General features: G+C 35.0%; 4 protein-coding genes and 1 long non-coding RNA gene across 9 annotated transcripts in view; 3 read left to right on the top strand and 2 right to left on the bottom strand.

Annotated features, from left to right (window-relative positions):
- Positions 1-9,701, top strand: part of LOC123864120 (GTPase-activating Rap/Ran-GAP domain-like protein 3) — a 219,424-nt gene extending 209,723 nt beyond the window's left edge. For all 4 annotated transcript variants that reach the window (XM_045904363.1, XM_045904365.1, XM_045904364.1 and 1 more), the window contains 11 exons: positions 1,335-1,475; positions 1,770-2,036; positions 2,324-2,433; positions 2,857-2,970; positions 3,377-3,488; positions 3,715-3,804; positions 4,154-4,275; positions 4,682-4,833; positions 6,492-6,631; positions 7,753-7,879; positions 8,692-9,701. In XM_045904363.1, coding sequence (XP_045760319.1) covers positions 1,335-1,475; positions 1,770-2,036; positions 2,324-2,433; positions 2,857-2,970; positions 3,377-3,488; positions 3,715-3,804; positions 4,154-4,275; positions 4,682-4,833; positions 6,492-6,631; positions 7,753-7,879; positions 8,692-8,803 — 1,487 coding nt within the window. In that variant the 3' untranslated portion in view covers positions 8,804-9,701. The remainder of the gene's footprint in view (positions 1-1,334; positions 1,476-1,769; positions 2,037-2,323; positions 2,434-2,856; positions 2,971-3,376; positions 3,489-3,714; positions 3,805-4,153; positions 4,276-4,681; positions 4,834-6,491; positions 6,632-7,752; positions 7,880-8,691) is intronic.
- LOC123864133 lies at positions 212-20,444 on the bottom strand. 2 transcript variants are annotated; one of them, XM_045904398.1, is made up of 6 exons: positions 18,731-20,444; positions 18,357-18,417; positions 17,233-17,357; positions 16,583-16,800; positions 16,153-16,272; positions 212-221 (listed from the first exon to the last, which is right to left on the bottom strand). In XM_045904398.1, exons 1-5 carry the CDS (start codon positions 20,269-20,271, stop codon positions 16,187-16,189), a joined length of 2,031 nt encoding a protein of 676 aa, XP_045760354.1. In that variant the 5' UTR covers positions 20,272-20,444; the 3' UTR covers positions 212-221; positions 16,153-16,186. The 2 variants fall into 2 exon arrangements, with proteins under 2 accessions (XP_045760354.1, XP_045760353.1); XM_045904397.1 differs by lacking the exon at positions 212-221 and having other exon boundaries at positions 15,191-16,272.
- Positions 20,445-20,986: 542 nt separating this feature from the next.
- Positions 20,987-22,341, top strand: LOC123864190. The gene is made up of 3 exons (XR_006795720.1): positions 20,987-21,028; positions 21,278-21,346; positions 21,949-22,341. It is a non-coding gene; the product is annotated as an uncharacterized LOC123864190 (long non-coding RNA).
- Positions 22,342-22,936: 595 nt separating this feature from the next.
- On the top strand, positions 22,937-24,143 carry LOC123864172 (39S ribosomal protein L30, mitochondrial). The gene is made up of 3 exons (XM_045904459.1): positions 22,937-23,173; positions 23,589-23,715; positions 23,796-24,143. Exons 1-3 carry the CDS (start codon positions 23,061-23,063, stop codon positions 24,090-24,092), a joined length of 537 nt encoding a protein of 178 aa, XP_045760415.1. The 5' UTR covers positions 22,937-23,060; the 3' UTR covers positions 24,093-24,143.
- Positions 24,137-25,036, bottom strand: LOC123864167. Its single transcript, XM_045904451.1, has one exon. It carries the CDS (start codon positions 24,850-24,852, stop codon positions 24,211-24,213), a length of 642 nt encoding a protein of 213 aa, XP_045760407.1. The 5' UTR covers positions 24,853-25,036; the 3' UTR covers positions 24,137-24,210.
- Between the last annotated feature and the right edge of the window lie 1,099 nt (positions 25,037-26,135).

Genomic DNA, 26,135 nt, shown 5'->3' with positions numbered 1-26,135 from the left:
TTTTCCAACATTTTGCACGATAAGTCAAAAACTATTATACATAAAAATAAATAAAAATTTGTTTTAGGATGCACAGGTAAAGCCCTTTCATATGATACCCCACTTGGTATAGTTACTCGTATCTTATTTTGAAAATTGAAACACATTTTTTTTTAATGATGTAACCACAAATTCGCGGTTTTCAGATTTATTCCTGTACTTGTGCTATAAGACCTACCTACCTACCAAATTTCATGATTCTAGGTCAACGGAAAGTACCCTATAGGTTTCTGAACAGACAGACAGACAACAAAGTGATCCTATAAGGGTTCCGTTTTTCCTATTGAGGTACGGAACCCTAAAAACGAAAGTCGTTTGTTCAAGTTAGTATTCATATCTCCATAATTAATGTTAAAGGTAAAATTTTGGTCCAAAGATAACAAATCTGTACCTGTGCAACCCATTTTGCGTTTATTGACGATCTAAGTTTAACGGTTAACGTAACGTGACTTTGATCGCCTGAATGTAACTGAACCTTAAGCTTTACTTCATTTCGTATAGTTAAGCCTTCAGTAGAATTTTTTATGGTAGGTACTAGGTACGCTGCAACTTGCAAGCTATTTGTGGAAGCTTATTTAAACTATTTTAGCAATATAGTTGCTCAATGTCTGCTGTTAATATAAATTCTAGGCAAAGCAAATATTAGCTAGCAAGTAGCAATAAAAGCTCATAAGATAGAAGCTGTGCTCGCGAACGGATCAAAAGAAAAGCAAACAAGCAAAGCAAAATAAAGCTAAAGCATCATTTAGTAAACTCTTTCTGCTAGTATAAATACATCACAATAATAATTACTAGTTGATGCCCGCGACTTCGTTCCCGTGGATATAGTTATTTAAAAATCCCGTGGGAACTCATTGATTTTCCGGGATAAAAACTAGCATATATGTTAATCTATCTCCATTTCAAACAGCCAAATCCGCCCATGTAGTTTTTGAGTGAAAGAGTAACAAACATCCATACATCCATCCATACATACAAAATTTCGCGTTTATAATACTAGTAGGATAGGTAGTGATTTCTTTCATCATTCCGAACCAGTGGTAGATGGATTTGACGATTTTAAAGTACTTGTAACAGTTTAATTGAATAAAAATATTTTTAGCCTCAATAGCTCAACGGCTATAGGAGTGGACTGAATTCCGAAAGGTTGGCGGTTCAAACCCCAGCCGTTGCACTATTGTCGTACCCACTCCTAGCACAAGCTTTACACTTAGTTGGAGGGGCAAGGGGAATATTAGTCATGATTAAAAATGGCTAATATTCTTTAAAAAAAATGATTTTGATTTTTATTCCAGGGTCGGGAGGGTCGCGGCGCGCGCCCTGGGAAGGTCGCCTGTGGCGCGCAGCCCCACTGCCCGCTACTCCAGTATGCGCAGAGCAACTGGCGGAAGGTCGTCTATTGCTGTCTACTACTTCAAACACATACATTCTTGAAGGTAGCTTTCTTCATGAAACTCAACCCGAACCTGAAATTTACGGGAGATGAAACAGAAGTGATCTTATTTCTACCCATTCCAGAAAGTGGCACAACAAAATTGGTGCTACGCTGGGAAGGTTGCGTCCGCGCGGCTCGCATCACGGAGCGTGCGGGGTTTATTTAGTGTCTTAAGTGTAAATTAAGACACCTTTCAAAAAAGGATAAAATACCCTATTGGAAGACCACTAAGAAATGAAGAGCAATTCACGAGAGATGAAACAGAAGTAATCTTATTTCTACCTATTCATTTCAGAAAGTGGCACAACAAAAGTGGTGCTACGCTGGGAGGGGTGCGTCCGCGCGGCTCGCATCACGGAGCGCGCGGGGTTGTTCCGCGTGGGCGCGCGGGTGTCCGCGGGGGGAGGCTCCACGACGGGCGGGGCGGGCGGCGCGGGGGTGTACGCGTTGCCGCTGACGGAGCTCTGCGCTGGAGCCTGGGCTATGAGGCCGTTACAGGATTGCAAGCACGCGAGGCTGCCTAGAACTAAGACTGCACACCTATTCGATATACTTGAACAGGGTAAGAAATTCAGACCATCAATATTATAGATACCTAACTAATTATTATTAGTTTATTAAGAAATCTGTCTTTTCTGGAGTTCAGTGGATGGATTCACACTATTTTGCAGCATTTATAAAAATCTTTAAGTTTATAGAAATTCCGTGAACTCTATGATTTTTTGGGTGAAAAGTAGCCTAACACTCTCCTGTTGGTAATAGGCATGCTCATTTTTGGTTACAGGATAAACCAGAAATCAATTTTTTTATGAATTTAGTGAAAATTCATAAGATCTTGTTCCATTTCAGGTGAAGGAGGCAAAACTTTTTTAGCTGTAGCAATAGGAAGGAGAGTCCTTTTACTATCTGAAGAACCTAACTCTGATAATGAAATGGGTTTCGAATATGTACATATAAAGGTAAATAATAATAATGATCTGTAAATAATTACTACAGATATAGCGCATATTATAGCTAATAGCTGAGTAGGCTCTTGCGGTTAGTGAAGTGATACCTGTTTTAAAGAAATAGCGAGCAAACGAGCAGGCGGGTCACTTGATGTTAAGTGATTACCGCCGCCCATGAACATTTGCAGAATCAGAGGAACCGCCAATGCGTTGCCAGCCTTCCAGGAATTTTTGATCCACCCCTTGAATAACCCCATGATGTACCTAATCTAATGGAAACACCGAAGATGTCACAAGTTGACGAATCACTTAGCTCTCGAGTCACGTCATCACACCCCTCCCGCACCGCTCCACTACCGCAGGAACCTCCTCAGTTTAGCGTTATGCCTTTAGTATTATACTTCTATTACTAAGCAATAAAACTTTAATTTTCAGGATATCCAACTAAGCGAATCGCCAATACTAATAAAATTGATGGATGGAGAATACGGAGTCATGGTAGTCGGTTACAAACATCATTGGGAACTTTTAGAATTGAATAGCGTACAGGTATTATACTGGATTTTATAAAATTAAATTAAGATGTTGATGGATAATGGTACTGATTCTGATCGTAACTAAATATTAGAGTATTCGCATTTTTTCGTACTAATAGGAAATGGACAGACAATCTTAATTTAATTTAAAACTGTCGAACCTCGTGACAGGCTCAGAATACATAATAGTAGGTACAGGTACAGTCTTGGGCATAGTTTAGAGTAGCACTAAAATTTAGTCTATTTTGACCTGTATGTATGAATGGGTACATACATAAAATCCTAAAAATGAAAATGGCGGATTTATGCACTTTGAAGAGCGGGCTGAAAAAGATGCAATGCAAAACGCAGTCTGAGTTTTTGAAAACTTTTAAATTACTTTTTATTCATTTATTCTGATACAATTGTTGATATTTTAGAGTATAAAACGAGCAGAAGGTTCAGAAGATAGCGGGCCGCGACGCGGCGCTCTAGTTAATGCGTTAAGAATTGGAGACGAGAGAGATGGTCAAATTATTTTATGTTACAACCGTAAGTATGCCAGTGTATAATTTATCATCCATGTTTTGCAATATAACTATGGCTTGAGTTTAGTAACTACATAGATGGCGCATTAAATATAGAAATTAAAAGACTTATTTTAGGTACTTCAAAAATACAATCAAATAACTCCTAAAAGAAACAATATTCACAAATATTTTAAGCATTTATTTTGTTGGCACCTTGAACCCTCATAATATGTTGCGTGGTTTTTTAGATACGTGTCATTTCGAGCGACTAACAAGTAAAGGCCTCGAAAGCGATTGTGAATATGATTTTCACTGGACGACCGTTCCTACTGCTGTTGGTAAGAAAATATACTCAATATTAAACTGCTTTATACCTAATAAACAATTTTTTTATCTAGGTTTAGTAAGCCATGGCTTTGTGGGGCGAGTATGCTAGATCCTTTTTAAGGACCTGTCAACACGTTTCATGGAGACCACGGGTGACCGGAGGGCTGGCAGTTACCTTGGTCAGCATATTAGTCTGGCCATTCAACGAGGTAACGCAGCCAGCGTTCTGGGCACCCTGCCTCGTTACAGTGTAGTGGTTTAGAATTTAAATGATAGGTACTTTTGATTCATCATTATCTATTTTTTTTAATTTAGATCTGTTAAATGCATAATAAAATTAATAATAATATTTTTTTACAGTTTGCGCATTTCCGTACATAATGGCGTTTGCTGAAGACTTGTTAGAAATAAGATTGGTTGCCAACGGGTCGTTAGTGCACGCGGCGTGCATTCCTGGGTTGAAAATACTTTGCGGTCGAAGGGTAAGAAAACATTTCAAAAATCATTGCTTGCACAATAATTTATTCATAATCAGATGTTGAGGATTTGGAAAAAACCAGTTTTGCAAACGAAAATTCTGAAAGGACATAGGTAGTTTGAAAATTTTGCATCGATTTTATTATTTATTAGGTCTGAAAAGAACAAAAAAATGATGCTCAGATTTCTCGTTGTTCATCGAAGAGAAGCAGCAATTGAGATACGGTCGGCCTCAGAATTCGAGTAGCAATTCCCCTAACCATTGCATCAAAAACCTGTCGCACTTAATATGACCTTTTCTATAGACCTATGCCATACACGCCTAACGCATGTGCATAACCGTGCCACGCGAATATGATCATGAAGGTGCAAAACGACTTACGGTCTTTGACTTGACCTAAAATTTTTCAGGATATATTCTACGTAGCGTGCGCGCCGGAGTACGTCCCTCTGAGCCGCGAGATAGACCCGTGCCTCGCGCTACACGACAACTACGAGCTAGTGCGACAAATGAGCAAGTGTGGCCCTTACTCCATTGATGATGACGACAACGGAGAGGCCAAGTGAGTTGGGAAAATAGTAGTCTGTATAATCTCCTGTCTCTGTCTATCTAAAAATACTTATACGAGGGCGGCACTGAAAATTTCGGGAATCAAGGAAGTGACACAACATTACTATTTAAAAATGTATTTATTGCTTTTCGAAGTATTCTCCGCGAAATTTGACACATTTTTCCATACGATGGAACCAATATTGAAGCAACCATTCCATTCGGAAGTTGGGGTCTTCAAAATGGCCGTTTTGTAGGCGTCCACAGCTTCTTCAGGTGATGAAAATCTCTGACCACGCAATGTATTCTTTATTTTAGGGATAGTACAGAAATCATTAGGGCTTAGGTCGGGGCTGTACGGCGGATGGTCTAGTAATTCTAAGTTTTCTTGCTCTAAAAACTCTTTTGTTCTGTGCGCGGTGTGAGAACTCGCATTGTCGTGATGGAGGATGATGCGGCGGTTGCAGTTCTCTTTACGGAGTTCAGAAACGACCTGTGGCAAACAAATGCTAGCATACCATTCTGCATTAACCGTTCTTTGTCCCTCAAGAGGAATAGTCACAACATGGCTGGTTTTGGAGACAAACGTGGCCACCATTTTTTTTGCAACACTTCGTGAACGAACAATTTTTGTTGGCTTTAACTCATTTTCGAACACCCAAACTCGTGACTGGTTTTTTGTTTCGGGTTCGTACGCGTATATCCAGGATTCGTCACCTGATACGATGTTGTATACAGCATTTGAGGATCCTGCGTGGAATCTTTCGAGAGTTCTGACGCACCAAGTAACGCGAGCCGCTTTTTGCTCTTCACAGAGCAAATGCGGTATCCATCGGGAAAACAACTTTTTTACACCTAATTGTTCATGCAAGAATATTTGTATTTGACTCATGCCAATGTCTAAAGTTGCCTGAATTTCGCGGTATGTCACATGTCGATCTTCCTCAATCAGCTTACGCACAGCATCAACGTTTTCTTGGGTGACTGCAGTTTTTGGACGACCTTGACGGGGATCATCACTGAGCTTGGCACGTCCACGTTGAAATTCAGAAAACCAGCGATAAATTGTGGTTTTGGATGGGGCTTCATCACCAAATGCAGAAATCATCCGGTCAACACACTATTTTTGTGTTAAACCACTTCGAAAGTCATAATAAATCATCGCTCTAGAATTTTCTCGAGTCAATTCCATTTTCTCAACGACTAAACAAGTTTGACAAGACATTGTGAAAAGACCGAGAATCTTTTTTTAAATAAATAAATGGTATTCGATTATTAAAACCAAGGAGTTTTCAATTAAAAAGATTTTAATATGACAGGGACAGTGGAAATATTCCATTCCCGATACTTTTAGTGCAGCCTATGTAAAAGGAAAGAGTGACTGATTTACTGACTGACTGAACTATAACAGCTCGAACTACTGGACGGAGCAGGCTGAAATTTGACATGCAGATAGCTGTTGACGAAGGTAGACATCCGCTAAGAAAAGATTTCAACCTAACCTAGACTGATTCAATCCCTAAGGGAGTAAAATGATTTTTGTAGTCCACGTTCCTTTCACGCTCAAGTGTTAAGGTTTATAATAAACTGAAGTTGTTCATATTATAACTTTTTTCTACATTCCGTAATAAGAAACTATATCTATGGACTAAACACCTGATTGTTTTGAAGGGGAGATCCAAGTCAGAACAACCGCACATCGGAGACCAACTCAGGTTCGAGTCGGAGCAGCTCCATATCATCAGATCAAGAGAACATTCGCCCGCCGCTGCAGAGGATGACGCCCATCTCGCCACCTACGTCACCACAAGGTAAGACCGTGAAACAATAGGGCACCTATTTTACATCAAGCGAGAAAAAAACCCGGCCAAGTGCGAGTTCAGACTCGCGCACCGAGGGTTCCGTACTCGGGTGTTTTACGGCATTTTGCACGACAAACAAAAACTATATTATGCATAAAAATAAATAGAAATCTGTTTTAGTATGTAGGTAAAGGTAAAGCCCTTTCATAATATGATATCCCACTTTGTACCTATAGTTATCTTACTTCGAAAATTGAAAATACTTACAAATTTATTTGTTCATGAACACATTTCGTGATGTAACCATATTCACGGGTTTCAAATTTTTCCTTTAGGTAGGTACTTGTGCTACCTACTTACCTGCCTTTCATGCTTCTAGGTCAACGGGAAGGACCTACTCTATAGATTTTCTTGACAGTTGTAGGAAATATTCTCTTTCCAGGTTTTCACTTATTTTCACTCGATATTGAGTCTGGAGGAATCTAGGAACTATTAACGTACCTAACAATTACTAACTAAACACCAATAGGGAGTGTCAACTGTCGTATTGCGATCCCCTTTATTAAGTATATTTCTTTTTAGGGTTAATTTTTACTAAGGCATGGATTCCTTTACAAACGGAGGTTATACTGTGTAATTCTTAACATGTGTAAGGTTATTTTTAAAAATTGATTTGAGTTGTCAAAAATAATATAAAATTATTAATTTATCTAATGCAGGTAGTTTGATAAAATCGATATTTGGCTCATTCGATGTCATACAATCTGTTACTAGGAGGCCAACAAGATTGAACTTGCATAAATACGGGTGTTTTGAAGGTTTTAGTTTAGTCCAAAGACTACAATATTATGTTTAGTCTCCTTCTAAGATTCGGAGCGATATCGCATATTTTCGGTATTTGGATTGTGAACGGGATAATTAGATGTTGTGATAGCAATCACGCTCTAATTAAATTATTTATTTTGGCATTAGTTTGTTTAGATTAAGACTCTCGGATAACCTTTACACATTGAACTTGTGTTTTTTGTGTTGGTTTTGAGAGGACATTCCAACAATCCGATAAAAATATTTAAATAATATCTGCTTTTCTGAGTGACGCCAATACATGTCAGTGGTAATTTATGTTGTAGTGCTTCCAGAGAACAGCGGGCGTTGCGTGCGCATCTACAAGATCCCGCAGTGCAACCTGAGCGCCGCGACCTACCAGCGGCAGTCCGTCTCCGCCGACCAAGTCGTCACCTCCTACTTCTCCGACAGGTAAGTACCGACTTTAAGAAAAGGAGGAGGTTCTCAATTCGACTGTATGTTGTTTTTTTTGCATGTTTGTTACGCGATTACTTCTACAAATATGAACCGATTTTGATAATTCTTTTTTGTTTGGTAGGTCATACTTTAGAGGTGGTTCCATTTTAGTTTGGTGAAGATCTGATCAATATCTTCGGAGATGAAGAACAGAACTCCTCAATGGATAAAAGTAAATTCCTAGTAGGCTCGGCTCAGTGTAAATACCTAGTAGGTTTTTAATAGCATAGCATATTTTAATAGAGTGGGGCCACTAAAAATTGTAAAAAAAAAATATTATCTAATATTAATTATTTGTTTTTTACGTTGTATCGTCATCAATCATCATCATAAACCCATCACCAGCCTACTACTGAATACGAGTTCCTCTGAATGAGAAGAGTTTATAGGCTACTACTAAGGCCGGATTGACAGACCACTAACTACATTTTTGAGAACATTTTGGAGAACCCTCATTCATGCCGGTTTCCTCACGATATTTTTGCCAATTTTACTATAGGTACCTTCAAGTCAAGAGTAAATAGACATCTTCTAGGCAAGCGCGCTCAATCTTAGGCTGCATTTTTACTTACTTTCCAGCAAGCCTGATTGCAGCCAAGCGCGTATCTATAAATTTAAAAAAAAAAATTAGGTACCTCTCTAACCATTTCTAAAAATCTGGTGGATTTTCCGAAGAAAATCCATCATAAGAAATTAAAATGCATACAATTTATCCTGTCCTATTACACTTCATTATACCTTAACTCACCAATTTCATCTTTTTACAGGCCGAACAGTATAAGACAAAGACTAGCAGAATTAAGGTTGGACAGCAAGTCGAGAGGAGGCGGCGAAGAAGACTCGATAGATATTCCAAGTATCCAATCATCGACATCATAAGTTGACACCTGTCTATTAGAAGCGTAACTTTCATTGAACCTGAAATACTTTGAACTTGAAGATGCGACTCTAAGCTCGTGCAAACTTATAAAGATTCAGCAATTCATTCAAGATTGAGCACCCGCACTTTAAGCAAACTATGGTTGCTCAAATATGAACACTACCTACTTTTATAAGTCACAGTTTTCTGTGACTTATAACCTACTTGTGTGCAGCCTAACGCCGACTAAAAACACCAATGAAATTCAGACCTTATTGCTTGACGTTAAGATTTTAAACACAAGAACAGCAGGGACTGTGCTATCCTCATTCATAATTCGCGCGTACATAACATAGCACTTAACAACCAATAGCGGACGGACGCCTACTATGATTGGCTGAGATATTTTCACGCCATTCCAAAATGAGGTTTCTGCGCAAGTACATCGGCGTAACTTATAAAAATGGTATTATTAGATTTGCTTGTCCGTCTCCACTAAACGCACGATTTTAAGAGAGGAATTTGGCTCAGCAAGATTTTTCGGCGGCCCGCCTCAGGTTAAGTCAACGTCAAACAGTTGCATATCACTAGGTTAAAGTTACGTTACGGTTACCGTTAAACAAGTGAGGGTTTGTTAACGTTGGACTAAAATTTTACCTTCCTTAATGAAGAAGGTATGAATACTGGCTTGTGCCACTGCTTTTTTTTTGGTGATCAGTTTAACAGTAACCCTAACGTAACTTTAACCGTCTCATATGCAACTGGTTGTTAAACTAATGCGACCCCTGTGGCCAGTGGGTACAAGAGTTCAAAGTAGGGTTGTAGCGTAAAACCTATGGAGTGTAGAGGTAAGGAGCACGATTGTTTATGGAAGAAAAGTTGAAAAAGTGTCCAGCTATAAACAGAAAATAATAGTTCGAAACCCCTCTAAAATAGCACTAGCGTCGGCAGAGGCACAGTTTTACGATAGGTGAGGTATAAATGTACCAATCTCTCAAGAGTCTGTTGTTAAAAGAGTGAAATATGCCAAGTTAGAAAATTTAAGGGATTGAAGTATGCCGAGTTAGAAAATTTAATACTTTTAATCACTTGAGTAATAAATGACAGTACCTCAACAATTTACGTAGTTTTTACGTTTTACCGAGATCGTGCTCCTTACCTCTACACTCCATAGTAAACACAAACGTTTATCAATATTAGTACATAGTAAGTAGGTAGATTGGTAGACCGATAGGTCTAGTAGATATGAAATTCTAGATGTTTCCGCTGATATGAAATATTGAAAGATTTTTACTATTATTGTTGTAGTGTAGTACAGCGATTCAATTTATTTAAGACTACAGAAAATATTACAGAATTAATAATTGTATTAATATAGATTTATTTTTCGGGTTACCTTCCCGAATATTATTTGAATGTACTAAAGTATAACAATAAAGTAGAATATTCTTTATTGTAGTTACCTAAATATATAACTCTATTTGACTGATACTGATTACTGCTTATCGAATAAATGAAATTGTCCAAAAATTTTAAACCTTTACTTAGCGTCTTATATCTACTTGTTGGCACTAACATATAAAAATATATTTACATGCACATATATTATATTTCCAATTATTCATAGTATATTATGAATAATCTGAAAAATTATAAATGTTTACAAATACCTATTATTCTTTTTAAAATATTTTAAAGGTGAAGGTTAGATTTATAGAAAAATAAAAATATGTTGCTATTATGATTAAGTTTTACCAATATCTACAATCTATAGGTATTCAATGGGTATAATAAACAATCATTACCTACTGAGTCGACTGAAATAAGGTTTACATATATTCATATTGCCCCAAGTAACTGCATAATTAGAAAAGTACAGATTTTTAGAAAATGTACCTACTTAGTTTTGTACAAAACTGAAATTAATGTTAAGGTAAAGAATATAAGAATGTTATGATATTAAAAATATTACGAACAATCATAATAAGTATAAGTTTCGCGGATATAAGTTTCATCAATAATAATTAACTAGTAATTAAAATGATGGATGATTTGAATGTGATTAAAAAATGAAAATTTGTAAATATGTTTGAAAGATGTGAATTTTATTTCTCAGAACTGCATAGTAATTTTATTCAAATAATATTTTTGTTAAAATACTAAGTACCAAATATTAAGTATTTTATTAACATTTAAAATGAACTACCTATTTTTTCAGAAAAAAAAATACAAATGCAATAAGTATTTAGATATATTACAAGCTTTATGCTTACAATTTTACATGGAGCATTTACGAAATACTACAGCAATCACAAAAATATATTTTAATAATTAATTAGACAAAATAGTTTGCGGAGGTAGTATATATATATTTTATATAGGCGTACCTACCCAATTAAATGCTCAAAATGAATATTCAATCTTATTATTTAAAAAAAGTTATGTACCTACTTCGTTTAAAAGCATTTTAATTTTATACACAGAGGAGTTATTAAAAGTATAGGTTGGTACTTAATACCGTAGCCATATTAGGTAAGTACCTAGGTATAATAATGTACATATGGTTATGAACTAGCTTAGAATTAAGTTTAAGATAAGTACTAGAAGTAAGGTTCAACTACGAGTATATCGAAAATAAACTTGTTTCATATAATTACTATTTTATTTATACTAAATAGCTAAGTCAATGATAGGGTAACGCACAAGCGGGACATTTTACTTTTTAAGTTTGCGATTAAAATAAAAAATCTAGGAAGGAGCAATTTTCGGAAATTTTTTCTATCGCGGAAACTGTATGCAATCGTGTCTATTTGATGTGGAATTTAGATTATAGATCCAAAAACACATTGAACATTGAAGTTATTTACTTATAGTTTTCAAATTCAACCGAACTAAACCGAACCGAACCGAGAATCTAAAAAAAAAAAAAAACCGACCTACAATTCTTATAACTTTTTGTTTTTGTTATGCTCGCGTGCGTGTTGCTTGAAGTTACCTTTATATAAATTGTATTAATAATCTAGTCCAATTGAGGAGGAACATGCAAGACATAAAAGTGATGTAAAATAGATATTACTACATTTTAATGATGAAATCATTAATGCATTAACTATTCGATATTTAATAAAAATATAAAAGTGCCATCCAAATATTTGGTTACCATTTCTTAGATTTAATGTTTAAACTATTTGCGATGCAAGAGAATTGAAATATTATAGCGATAGATATTCTTCTGTGTAAATATTACAAAGGAGTGTAGATAACAGCTTACACCGTTAAAAATATATTATGTTAACTATAATATTATAAGATAGATTTCCGTGGGTCGAAGCGATTGACGCAATGAAGGTCGCGCCGTGGCTGATGTGACACTATGGCCTCATTCATACGAGAGCTTTTTAAACGTTTTAACGCTTTTTTAACGCTCGTGTGAATTAGGGCTATCACTATGATAATACCAATTTTGTTAGTATTCGAGAGTCGAAACAAGATAACGTCAAAGTAAAATGGACCTAGAACCCTTGGTTTAAAGTCAAAAATTCAGTACTGGCCGTAAATATGTACAAACTTGAGCATTAAAAAACGAGGCAATTAAGGGTCATTTTACTTTAACGGTAAAGTGTTTCGGCACTCAAATACTATCAACGTTGGTGAGAAGTAAAATCTTATACTGAGGGTACAGTATGAAAATGTATGGCGCCGCCCGCTTCCAGGCCTCTTGCGTCCGTCGTGCGCGTCTGTGGCTTTGGCCGCAATTGCCCCCTAAACTAAAAAGCTGTTAAGCGCAAAATATATTTGTTGAGTTATTGCCAAAAACCATAGGAATTGTGAAAAAAATAATGTTCTAAAAATAACGCTAGGTAGGTACCGTAGGGCCAAGAAACATCAGTTTTTGAAAATTGTATAAATCAATTAAAAACTTTTTTGCACTTAACGGGTCTTCATTAAAAGGGCGGCAGCACAGAAGTCTACCTATGGGCTGGATTGACTACTATTGCCTAAGTAATCGCTTGTTTTTAGATGCTGAGCGTCTGGTTTTTAGCGGCATAGGCTTTCATCGAGACGCTCTTCGGAGGCGGCTCGGGCGTAGAAAAGCCTTAACATTTTAGACGGTATGGTAGTTAGAGAGACTGCTTAAGAACGACTGGCAATAGTAGACAAATTGTAGCCTTTTATGCATATAATATTATTTATGATGTATTAGCGTATAAATGTTGAATGTATTGAATAATGTTATTTAAATATAAACTTACCAATGACGGAACCAAACTGATATTAAATAAGTATAAAGAATTTAAATTGAGTTATTGCTTGCCTACCGCCTGAGACTCCGTAAATAATGGAAAACAGGAAAACAAAATTTATGAATACCTACATATCAGATGTATTCAGATATAGGTACAATTACTTATTTTAATCACAAAAATATTGTAATAACTTAGCCCACTGTGTATTTCTGTTTAAAAAGCACTTATATCAACAAGTGTGAAAGAATTTTTAACCAGTAGATAGGGTGTCTAGATACGAATAAAAAAAACTTGCGCTGACTGATTGATATACCAACGCTTAGCCTAAACCGTTGGTATAAGAAACTTGTTTTTTTCCAAGTAAGTTCATTTTATGACATAAGTATAGGCACTCACTGAGAAAGGATTTTTGGAAAATTCCATCCCTAAAGGGGTTGAATATGGGACGAAAGTTTGTATGATAGTATGGCATTTTTTTTTTTTCATGTTATATCAATGGAAATCGGTATTTGGGCTTTCGGGGAGGAAACAGATTCCGGACATTTAAAAATTTCACCCCCTAACCGATTTTCATAAATTCCACTCTAGCGAAGGGGTGGGCCAGCATTATATACGTAGTCTCAGGATGTTGTATGTTAGGCACTATTTAGGTTTATCTTTAAAATGATTGATATATGTATTATAGGTAATATAAAAATATATTAAAATTTGATGTTGCGTGGAAAGCTGCATGGGTGGATAGTAATACATAATCAAGATAGCTATTTAGAACTTAAGATTATTACTTATTTATTTTTGTGAAATTCTGTATGAGTTAATTGGTAGTATATCTATGTATGTTTGTATGTTACCAATGGAATTGCATTTTAGTATTTTTAGGATAAATAATAAACAGTGGAGGCCTAGATACCCATATTATATAAGATAATTATATAAGATTACATCCAGATAAATGTTTTAAAAGATATTAAATTATTTATTGTAGATATTAAATGTAAATGATGAAGTACAAGTAAACATTATAAATGGATTTATAAGAAATATATAATTTATTTTATTTTTAAACCGACATAAAAATAAAAGGATTTTATAAGACAAAATATTTGTTAAGTATTCACATAAATAGACTGTGTGGTTTATAGGCAAGTGGAGAATCATGTGGTTCGTGGTAATTGGGACCTCGTTGTGAAATGGTGCAGTCACTCGATTTATTTTTTTGCTTTCCTGTCAAATCATTATCAGAAAACTTTTTTTTTCGAATTTTGTCTAAAACCCTGAAATAGTAGATAACGATACCACGCAATCGTATCGATTATGGTGAAACCAAACACAAGTAAAAATACATAGTAACGGTATACCGATATTATGAATTTTTACTTGTGTTATAGGACTTAAGAAAGAGATGATCAGTAGTTTTGGCTTTATAGAGCGTCGTCTTTGTCACTCATACCTGCGTTTTGTCGCCGACTTGTCAGTCTCAACTATAGGCACGACAAGATCTCTTTCTAAAGCTCGATGTAATGAATACATTTTGAGAACTCACTCACCATTTTTTCTCTTTGTGTCAACTGTCATATCAAAAGCATGGTTTACCCCAAAGAAATTTAAAATACTAGAAGAATTATTACTTGTTAAATCCATGGTTTATCCTTAGATTAAGGACTAAAATCATACTTTTATCAGTTGACACATAGAGCAAAGATGGTGTGTGTTCTTAAATTGTATACATTAAATTATTTATATGATATTTTTTGCCGGATACTGTAAATTCAATTTTGGTATTTTTGCTGGCAAAATAGTACCCATTATTGAAATTTTCTTGATCTACTTACCTATCGATGAGGAAGGAAATTCCATAATGAAATTCATAGTAAAACCGTCATTTTGCAACATCTGCCATATTGAATGTGTGAAGACTGATGACGTCATGTACTATGTTCATCAAAATTGTTAATATACTTAATTTGGATCTGAAATACTAAGAGTTATATGTAAAACGAGTAATAGTAGAGGAGAAATTGTAAATATGATTACAAAAGTTAATCAAATATGTTAATCATAGTACGAATTGTTCAGAACGGAAGTTATGGCAACTATAATTTATATGTATGTGTTAAGATTTAACTCTGTTATTTCCTGTAAAGTTTAAATAAATGTCTGTTCAATATTAAACATCTTTTATTACCTTAAAATATCTTAATACAAATACTAATAGCAGTACTTACAGTCAACAAGCTATGTAAGTAATTACAAATTAAATAAGGTTGGCATAAAATGCAAGCGCTTATGGTACCTTTATGCTCACAGCACACATATAGACTCGAAAAGGGAACGTCACTGTATCGCCTCCCATCAACCATGGGCTAAATGACGGCTACAATGTCACGATCACAATCAGCTCTGATTGGTTGATGCTCGCTCACTATTGGCTACAATGCATTGTTGCAACAAGAATATTATAAATTCAGCCAATCACAATAATTGTGATTGTAATGATGAAGCTAATGTAAGCGGATCAGCAGCAGCAAGGAGTACGTCTGTAGGTACGTACGTTGGAATTGGAAGTTGACCACATGCTGCACCGCGGTTCATGAGCTTGTCGCGAGGCGAGGCGATAACGATACGATTCCGATTAGTGTGTGTTCCAGTAAGGAGTTTCATACAAAGAATACTGGACGGCTCGAGATGATAGTGGTGACGTTCCCTTTCCGAGTTGATATGTGTACTGTGACCTTTATTATCAGATAAATAAGGTTGAAATTTATAGAGTGCACTTTTACTTTGCTTAGACTTAAATTTCAGTTAAAACGAGACAGGTTTATGCCAGCGGTATAACGCTGTCTCGTTTTAACAGTGTCTTAAGTCTGAGCGTCAAAGTACGCTCTATAGATAGCCTAAGACTGAAGCTACGTTGTGGCTTCAGACTTTACAGTTTATTTAAAGTATGGCAAACTTTCACAAATAAAATAAAATTAAGAATAATAAAACCCTCCAAAACTACAACTATGTACTTATTCATAATTGCACTGTCAAAAATGTAATAGTAAAAAATAATTACTTAAGAAAAATGTATACGTAAGTAATAATAAAAATCTACAATCAATCCTACCTTGGCTCTTTACAGTTCCATGTTGTCTAAAATAAATAACATAATCATTATAAAAACTTGGGCTGTTGTTTGAGCGCAGTTATATCTAAAAATTTGGGTAAATCGAGTTGAGGTTGACCTGGTTGCGTAGCTCCTGAAACAAAAAGTGCTCAAAGAATGAATCAAGTCCTTCAAATACGGCCCGAAAAATAACAGCCAATATGCATAGATATTAAGTTTAGACATCTACTAAGAGAGGATTTTTGAAAATTCAATGGTTATAACAATTATATCGAAACACAAAACAGGAGGAAACGTTTAGGCAGGTTTCTACTACCTGTAAAAACAAGAAAGAAGTACAGTCAGCAACAAAGCTAGGTTTGCACCCATCCATAGTCACTTGTACTGTTGGGTGCAAAGCGAGCTTTGTTGCTGACTGTACCAAAAGAAGCAAATAAAAATACCTTTAAATATCCTGTGTTTCTCCATATAGTTTCTTGTAGCTAGAGACATGTCAACAGGCATGGCCACAGGTCTAGGTGATGGTGTGTTGGACATGGCACCATTCTTCAAGTACTTAGCTGCAAGCTGCTTCATTTTAAGACTGGTGTCTGTCGTGGGACTTGCGGCTTGTTGAACATAATATGGCTTTTGTACTAATGGGTCATCTCCGAATGTCACTCTGAAAATTTAGGCAGCTATGTTATAAAATCTTATTAAAAAATTTGGTTACGCCCGCGATTTCCTTAGCGTGGACTGTACAAATTTCAAACTCTTATTTTACCCCCTTAAGAGTTGTATTTTCAAAAATTCTTCCTTAACAGATGTAGGTATTTGTTGTCTAAATACAGTATATGGTACATAATATACTGAAGTTTCATATTCCTAGGTCTAAAACTGATAGGTCTAAAACTGATTCCAAGGTCCAAAACTGACAACTTTGATGTCCCCCATTTCCTTATTTTTAAACATTGCATTGTAAAACTTACCTTATTCAGCTCATGTTAAACTTTAAATTTGCTTAAATGATAAAATACAAACCCAATTCTGGTTGAAGGGATTTAATTCTGAAGAGGATTTTGAAAATAATTTCAATTTGAATATTATTAATTACCTTTTAGCCACGCTAACGTTAGATTTGTCAATCTGCATCTGCATACATTGTTGTCTTACATTTCTATACAATGCACTTGCTGAGGAAGGCATGTCAGATTCTTGTAACATCCCATTTACATGTGTCTGTAAAGAAAACAAAAAAAAAAGATTAGCTTGTAATTTGTGCATCTGTTTGATTACTGAATGCATTCAAAATGGCCTGCAATAAATGATTTGTATTTGTATGGAAATTCTTCAAGCAAATCCGGTTATGTAATTCTGATAGATTTATCCTACAAGGGTAAATTAAAAATTTATAACACCCCCGACAAGTGAAGGTTACAGTAACTAGAAAAGACCGAAAAGACCTGATAACTTTCAAACGGCTGAACCGGTTTTCTTGGACTATTCCGCGCCTACGATCCAAAGTATCTCAATTTTCCAAAACATTATTTTCAAATAAATAATTATGTATCTAGGCAACGTCCATCTTGACAGCTTGACATTTGTCAATTGACATAATATTATGAAACTAACGGTTATGTAACCTTCTTTTCTACAAGAAAACTAGAAAAGAGCTGATAACTCTTAAACGGCTGCACCAATTTTTTTGGATTATAGCTAAGAACACTCTCGATCAAGCCACCTTTCAAACAAAAAAAAGTAAATTAAAATCGGTTCATTCGTTTAGGCGCTACGATGCCACAGACAGATACACAGATACACAGATACACACGTCAAACTTATAACACCCCTCTTTTTGGGTCGGGGGTTAAAAAGTGACTTCACTTAGAATTTAGATTAGATTCCTATTATGGATCAAACTCAAGACCCCTGTGATTGACAGACAGACAAATAAACATACCGTGGAGGTCTAGTAATAAAGTGCCATTTATCACCCTTTGGGTATGAGACCATAAAATCAGTCAATAATAATACTCCTGTCATTATCAGAGATGTTTAATGTTCCTGTTAATATATTAATGAAGTAAGGCCGCGATTACACTTGTAATAAGCTTTACTCACATAAGTAAATTTTTCAACTTATCTACGTAAGTTGTAAAATTTTACAATAAGCTATCTAAAAAACTGTTTATATTAGTTAACAATTACAGGTGTAATTGCAGCCTAAGGACTACTCACCATAACTTTATTATAATAAGTCCATCCAACATTTGATTGGTCATCACTGCTTGCATCAGAGCTGAAAATAAACGTCATCACACTAATATTATAAAGGCGAATGTTTGTATGTGTGTGTGTGTGTGTGTATGTTTGTTACTCCTTCACGCAAAAACCACGGGACGGATTTGGCTGAAATTCGGAATGGAGATAGATAATATCCTGGATTAGCACATAGGCTACTTTTTATCCCGGAAAATCTACGAGTTCCCACGGGATTTCGAAAAACCTAAATCTACGCGGACGAAGTCACGGGCGTCAGCTAGTTAAGTATATATATTGCTTTGACTATCTACATCATTTGAAAATATATAACTTAAAATATGTCAACTTACTCGCTATAATCCCTAACATCTAGATAGAGGCTTTGGTCAGGTGATATGTTTGGAGTTATTGCATTATCCACTTGAACATTATACAAACTCATCTCGTTCAAAGTCTTTTCATTATTACAATCATTATTAGTCATATCACCATTGCCAACTGCCCCATTACTCTTACTGTGCTGTTGTAGTTCAACATGTTTTGATACTGGAGTCAACCCATCAAGAAAGTTTGAATTTACTGGTTGTTTGGACACAACTTCTTTGATGCTGATTTGAGATCTATTGCATTGTACTTGAGCTTCATTTTGTTTGACAAATTCTTTGTTGATTATAGTAGAAGTTCGAACAACTTCAAAACTTGTCATAACACCTATGGATATTTTCTGTTCTGTTCTGCCCGATTCAAGAGCTACCTGTTCAGTAATAAAATTTTGAACTGCAGGGCTTGAATTATGTCCATTGCTTGAATTAGATATAAATTTGTCAACTTTTTCTTGCAGCAACTGTAATTGTTCATTTTGCATTTTTATTATTTTAAACAAATCAGCAACTGTGGGTTCTTTTTCATCTACAGTGATGTTAGTTTGCTTCTCTAAACATTCAGCATTTTTATTTTGAGCATACCTTTGAATAGCCCATGTCTTTTTATCTACTATATTCTTAGATAAGGGTGCAGGTATGGTAGGTGTGTTATTGCAATTGCAATTTGGAACCTGAGGTTTCATCGCAGGAATATTACAAGGGCAATGTGTGTGGTTTTGAGACAGCATTGTTATACAATGACACACATTGTAACGGTTTCTATTTATGTTTTGATTTTTTACAATTTCAACCCTCGACTGAGTCATATGTTGAGCATTACAGACTTTTATACAATGATGACACCTACAAGGACTATTATTTGTATTATTGGAAGATTTACTGGAGCTCAGGCTTTCTACATTCTCTAATGGTAAGTTTGTATGTCCCATCATCATAAGTTGAGTTTTTTTGAGTAATGGGTCATTTTCTTTATCCAACTGTAGTTTATTCATTTCACTGCTTAACTGTTTATATCCATTCAAGTTATCTCTTCTTAAGAAAAAGTCATCATTCTTTCTTAAAACATTTGGTGGGTTATGTACAGTTTTGTTTTCCATAGGAGTTAAGACATTTTGTGTTTTCTCAGTCAATGGGTTAGATTTCAAATGACAATACATGGGTTGCGTATAATTCCCTTGATCTGTTAGGTATGTTTGCTGCACGGTACGTGAACTAAGCGCAGAATCAAGAATACTCAAGTCTAGTTCATTTGACGGCTCCCACCTGTGTTCTAACTTAGCAGTATCCGTCAAACTCGTTCTACTAACTACTGGATATGGTGAAGAGTTACCACACTCGAACCTCTGTACAGGGTCATGTGTGAATGGTACCGGTCGATAGTCCAGATATTCGACATGAGGTGCTGATTTAACTTGCTTATGAATAAAGGGCCTAGGAGAGTGGCACTCGGATTCCTGCATTGATGATAAAAATGGTTTCACCGGCGACTCAAAACGTACTTTCTTCATGGGTCTTTTAAAAAGCACATCTATACACACCGGCAAATGTACTATAGGCAAATATACCGTATTGTAGCAGCTAATATTGTAAAATTTATAATTTTATATAGGTAGTGCGGCAGTTAGTTTTTTAAATTTAAATTTCGGATTTTGGAATTGTAAACAAAACAAAGCCACAGATCGCAGATTTTGACTTTGGCAGCTGGTACAGCTCTATAGTCTATTGTATATCCGTGCATGGACAAATTTAAAGCATTGAAGCGGTTGTACACTGCACCGAATCCGGATCCGATTAAAATTAAATTATCACAATGTTAGCTTATCTTTCAAAGTTATTTATCTGTGGTCTCCGTAGACAGATGAGTGATAAAAAAACCATTTGAAAGTGAAAATGTCAGAAAAATACCTTTAATAGAGATATTATATAAACAATAGAGGTAGTCATAGGTTGTTGCCGCTCTTGTACATCCATGTGTCAACTAGGTATTGTTATCTCGGTCTATTCCAGGGAACCTCCGTTCGGGTGAAAGCGATAGCTCATATAAGTCTGGCAACAACGCACTGTATGTGTAACTGGTGACAGTAGTTGTCAGCATTTGGAGACAAAACATTGGGATTTGATGCAGCGTTTTTATAAAATTTTAAAAATCACAAAAGTCTGGGTTAAAATTAAGATAAAAACTAAAAACCAAATGTGTGACGCTGTGTTTTGTGCCTCTAGATATAAGAAAGAAGGCGTCCAAGTTCCTGAATTGCCTTTTCATAGGTAAGTCTTTAATAACTATTTCATCGATACCAACCGCGACTTTTATTCCGAAAATCGCTAAAAATTAAAGATTTACATGTTATAAGTGTAATTATCTCGTGTAATACTGACCAAAATCACGTTTTACAGCGCAATTTAATTTTAATTTATGAATTATTTTAGGCATCATTTGTAGTGATGTGTACACACTTTATCGATAAAATCAAATTTGTCTTTTATCGTATAAATAACATTTGCTTACTTTTGTAGATTTCCAAAATGTCCTGAAATTAGAACTGCGTGGATTTGGACAATAAAACGAAAATCTGGAAGTGAAAGGTATATTCTTGTCTATGCTCCAAACATTTGGAAGAGTCTTGTTATGTTTCTGGTTTAAAAATAAATAAATTGAAACCAGATGCAATACCAACTATATTTGAAAGATATCCTCAATAGTCAATACCATCAACTAGTAAGCACTTATAAGCTCTTTCAAATTGTATGTAGGTACTTATCTACAAATAAATATGTAGTAATGTTACACTTTTCTTTATTTGACAATAGTTAAACAAAAAAGACAATAACAATTAATTAATTTTTTATTTGTACAAGTATATTTGTATAAAGTGGACAGGGAAGCACTTATCTCTGTAAGAGATCTCTACCAGTGACCCTTGGCAGTGCGAGAGGTTGTAAAGGGAGTAGAATAGGTACAGCAAAGAGAGACAGTAATTATTATGGAAAAAAAAACTTAGTAGATATTATGTTATAATATATACTTAATTTTAAGGTTTGAGATACAAGTGAGTTTAAATAATTTCTAAAATTAAAAATTACCTAATTGTTTTACTGATATTTTTTCAAATTTTATTATCATCATAAAGAATTATGCATTTTTGACTAGGTAACAGCAAGACATACATTAATTCATTTAATTTCAGGTTATAAAGGACGAACGAAACCCACTTCGAGAGCTGGCTAATAATGAAACAAAAACGAAGGTTTTGAGCATTTTCCTCAGACAGTTTTCTACGTCCAGCTCTCTATAATTTTGTTGACCTACAATTCTTGACTTTTACTTGGCTTTTTATTTTATAATAGAGCAAGATCCCGGAAGCGCAAGACTGTATTTATGTACTTATTTTCTAAGAAACGGCCAATTTATAAGGATCAGCTGCTGCTTGCTAAAGGTACATATGTAAAACATTACTCACTTTACTTAAAGTCTGAGTGTAGATATAATATAAGTAAGTATGTTTTACAGAAGATTGTGAATAATTAATATTCAATACTGTCAGAAACTTTCCGCCACAAAAAGTAACATAGTATAATATAAAATATGCCTACGTTAATTATAGTAATAATACTCATAAATTGATTTAAATTATTTGAAAAGTGTTTCATTTTACTCTTGTTTTTACTGAATATATAATAACCGTCCGCGTGAATTTATTGGTTTTTAAAAATCCCATGGGAAATCTTTAATTTTCTGGGGTAAAAAGTTGCTTACGTCAATTTCCAGGACGTAAGCTACCTATGTATCAAATTTCATATAAATCGGTACAACGGATGGGCCTTAAGAATCCCATGGGAACTCTTTGATTTTTCGGGGATAAAAGTAGCCTATGTCCGCTCCCAAGGTAACTCTGTACCTTTCATTAAAATCGGTTAAGCTGCTGGGCCGTGAAAAGCTAACAGACCGACTGAGATACACTTTCGTATTTATAATATTAGTATGGAGTATATATTGCACGTAGTCAGTCGTAGTAACATAGAAAATTAATTTTGATGGTAATATCGATATACCCAAATTCGCCGTCCCAACTCTAGATGGTGCACACAGTGACAAAATGACGTGCGCACACATAAATAATTGACACGCATTTTGAACTTAGTGCCTATCCATATAATCCTTCATCCAATAATACCTTATCTGTGGTCAAAAATGTCAACAAATTACAAAAATAACCTCAAATATGTAACTCAATTTTATAAATTGAGATTTTAGATTATCAGTTTCTGTAGTGTTCTGAAGTAAACTGAAGGCAAAAAAATGAATAGGCAGTTATTAAAAACAATAACACCTCTAACGTTGTTATGTCGCTCAAAAGGACATAAGCCTTCGGGCGGAGTACGATATCCTGGAGGAATACAGTACTTTCCTAGGTATATTTCGCATCAAAATTATAAACATTGTATAATTACCACCTGTTTGCTCATTTCATTCTCATAAAACAGATTTTCTACTATCATCAATAACTGAACAGTGTTACTATAATCATTGTTCATCCATTGATTGAACAAGTAGAACCACTTCACAGCCCATCACGTTGTCGTCGATGTGTACTGTTTTGTATAGAATTAGACTGATGCAATGCCACTCATAATTAATTGGTTTGATCTATCTGTGAACACTGAATGTAGTCTATCTGTGACTGCTGTAGGTTATCCGTTGACACCAAGTCTACATAAACAGTTCATTAATTCAATGTTCACCTCTAGCATTTAGGAGTCTTATTACATTATTTCATTTAAGTATGTTGATTGATCTTTTTTGAAAAAAATATAAATGTGCTTTTAGGTATCCTGATCATAAAGATCCTGAGTGTACGCCATCTAAACTATTCAGAGTGGAACAAATTAAAACTAGTAAACATCATCCATGGTGGCAAAAAAAGATTTTGAGTGAATTGAAGTTTGATGATCAAGTAAGAATTTATTTTGTAAAAAAAACTTATAACATTTAATTGCTAGTTTGTAAATTGTAATATTATTCTCTTCATTTCAGAACAGAGTTGTTATTGTCAAGAATATACCAAATATTAATGCAAGATTATGGAAAATAAAACATTTGATCAAAATAACACCAATCACATTTCCATATGGGGAACCTACAGAGGAAGATATTAAATACACTGTTCTTAAGGAAGATGGACAGTGTATAGTAACAAAGACACTGCAACCAGAACAAAAACAAATAGAAGCACTAGAGAAATTTGAAACTGATCCAAGGAAAATGGACTCAACCACTCTTAAGAAAGAATCTAGGCACAGATGGAATAATCCTTTCACTGGTGGATTTTAACTAGATTAACTATTATTGTAGACAATATTAATAAAACAGGTTAAAGAACAATGTGTTTTTATATATTTCATAATTTACTAAGCAACAACTAATTTATATGAAGTCTTAACAAAACCAATTATTCTCTAGAAGTGTCAGGTTTCTTCTTATACACTAAATAATTATAATACTCAGGAGTCTTAAAATACTGATCCAGCAGTATGCCATGCTTCTTTCCAAGGCTAAACCTAGAATCTCCCCAGGATACAACAAATGTAGGATTTAGCTTTTTAAACTCGTCCAAGTGAAACTCGTGTTTAACAATAGAGTTGTACCAGTTTCCTCTGAAGATTGCTAGGTATTGATCACCATCCTGATATAAGCGTATGACAAACTTTGACAATACAACTTTCACAGCCGTGTTGAACAGAACAAATGCTCCAAGGTATATGAGGCACTCAAATGCATTGTTTGCAATAACTACATCACCTCCAAGTAGAACTGGGTCGTACATTGTGTTTATGTCAAACACAAATCCAGCGTAATAAATGCCTCCTGCAGTAATCGTAACAGTTGAAGCTGTTAAATATGCTGTTGCAACGTTAAGGACTTGTTCCATAGGAGCCTTGTATATTAGATTCCACTGCTGAGAAACACCATCCTTTTCTTTCCATTTCTCTTGGACTTCCATAAATTTTAAAGGATGCTGGGATAAGAACTTAACCGAAGCTTTGTTAAAGCATTTGTAATTAGTTGCTCTGAGTAAACGTAAACAATTCATTTCTGAAATAATAAATAGGACTGCTAAAATCACATGAATATTTTTTTTATAGTCGTACGTGAAACAAGTGCCAAGCGATTATTTCTTTTATTTATCAATCGCTTTTCCTGTTAACTTGTTTTTAAAAATTAAATATTATTTGTAAAATTGAAAAATATCTTTTTAGGTTATATCTGTTAATGTTATGTCACTGTCAATCATTAAAGTCCATCATAGCTGTCAGTGTCACGGCCAGTCCTGTCACAACGGTCACTGCGTTTAAAAATAAACCCAGGCCCGAGGTATAAATCTTTGGTATAACCCAGGTTACAGTAAATATGGATAACTTTAGAAAGAAATTTAAAATTGCCAGGGGACATAATAATATTATATTAGTAATAACAATAGCCAGCGAAGGTCCACCTCCACCTAACTCAACTGGGTTTTTCCGATCAGCCTAAGACTAAAATATTATTTAATATACTGGGTATAGTTAAAAAGGTCTCTTAAAATTCCATTTTGGCAGTTATTTCGTAATAAGTTAGTTAAATGTGTTTTCAAAGTTACCCATTTTTTACTGTAACATTTTACATCACACTATCACACTATAATATTATAAAGGCGAAAGTTTGTATGTGTGTGTGTATGTGTGTATGTTTGTTACTCCTTCACGCAAAAACTACTGGACGGATTTGGCTGAAACTCGGAATGGAGATAGATAATATCCTGGATTAGCACATAGGCTACTTTTTATCCCGGAAAACCAAAGAGTTCCCACGGGATTTCGAAAAACCTAAATCCACGCGGACGAAGTCGAGGGAGTCAGCTAGTATAAAATATTTTCTCTATCTCCCAATATTCTTCCTTCCTGACCAAATTAGGGTGCGTTTCCACCGAAGGGGAGGTGATAGTATATCAATATCATATCATATATAATTTAATATCAATTAAACAGGTCAGAAATGACGTGACGTTCCACTCCACTGGGCTCCAAATAATTCATTGGTATCTCTAGGACATGTGGCTCAGATGATTATTTAACTATTCATCGTTAAATAAAATTGTTATCCTATTTGCATTAAAAATATTTACATCATACGTCTTCATCATACTAATACTATAAAGGCGAAAGTTTTTTTGTATGTTTGTTACTCTTTTACGCAAATATTACTAGGTGTATTTGGCTGAACATAGGCTATTTTTAATCCGGAGTTCCGGTGGGATTAAAAAACTTGGGACACGCGGACAAATTCGCGGGCATCATGTAGTGTCATATAATTAGGTGGTTAAGTACCTTCCTACCA

The sequence above is a fragment of the Maniola jurtina genome, chromosome 4, assembly GCF_905333055.1.
Source record: "Maniola jurtina chromosome 4, ilManJurt1.1, whole genome shotgun sequence".
In the NCBI taxonomy this organism is placed as follows: domain Eukaryota; kingdom Metazoa; phylum Arthropoda; class Insecta; order Lepidoptera; family Nymphalidae; genus Maniola; species Maniola jurtina.
The sequence above is the reverse complement of the archived record's forward strand: the minus strand, read 5'-3'. Positions and strand labels throughout refer to the sequence as shown.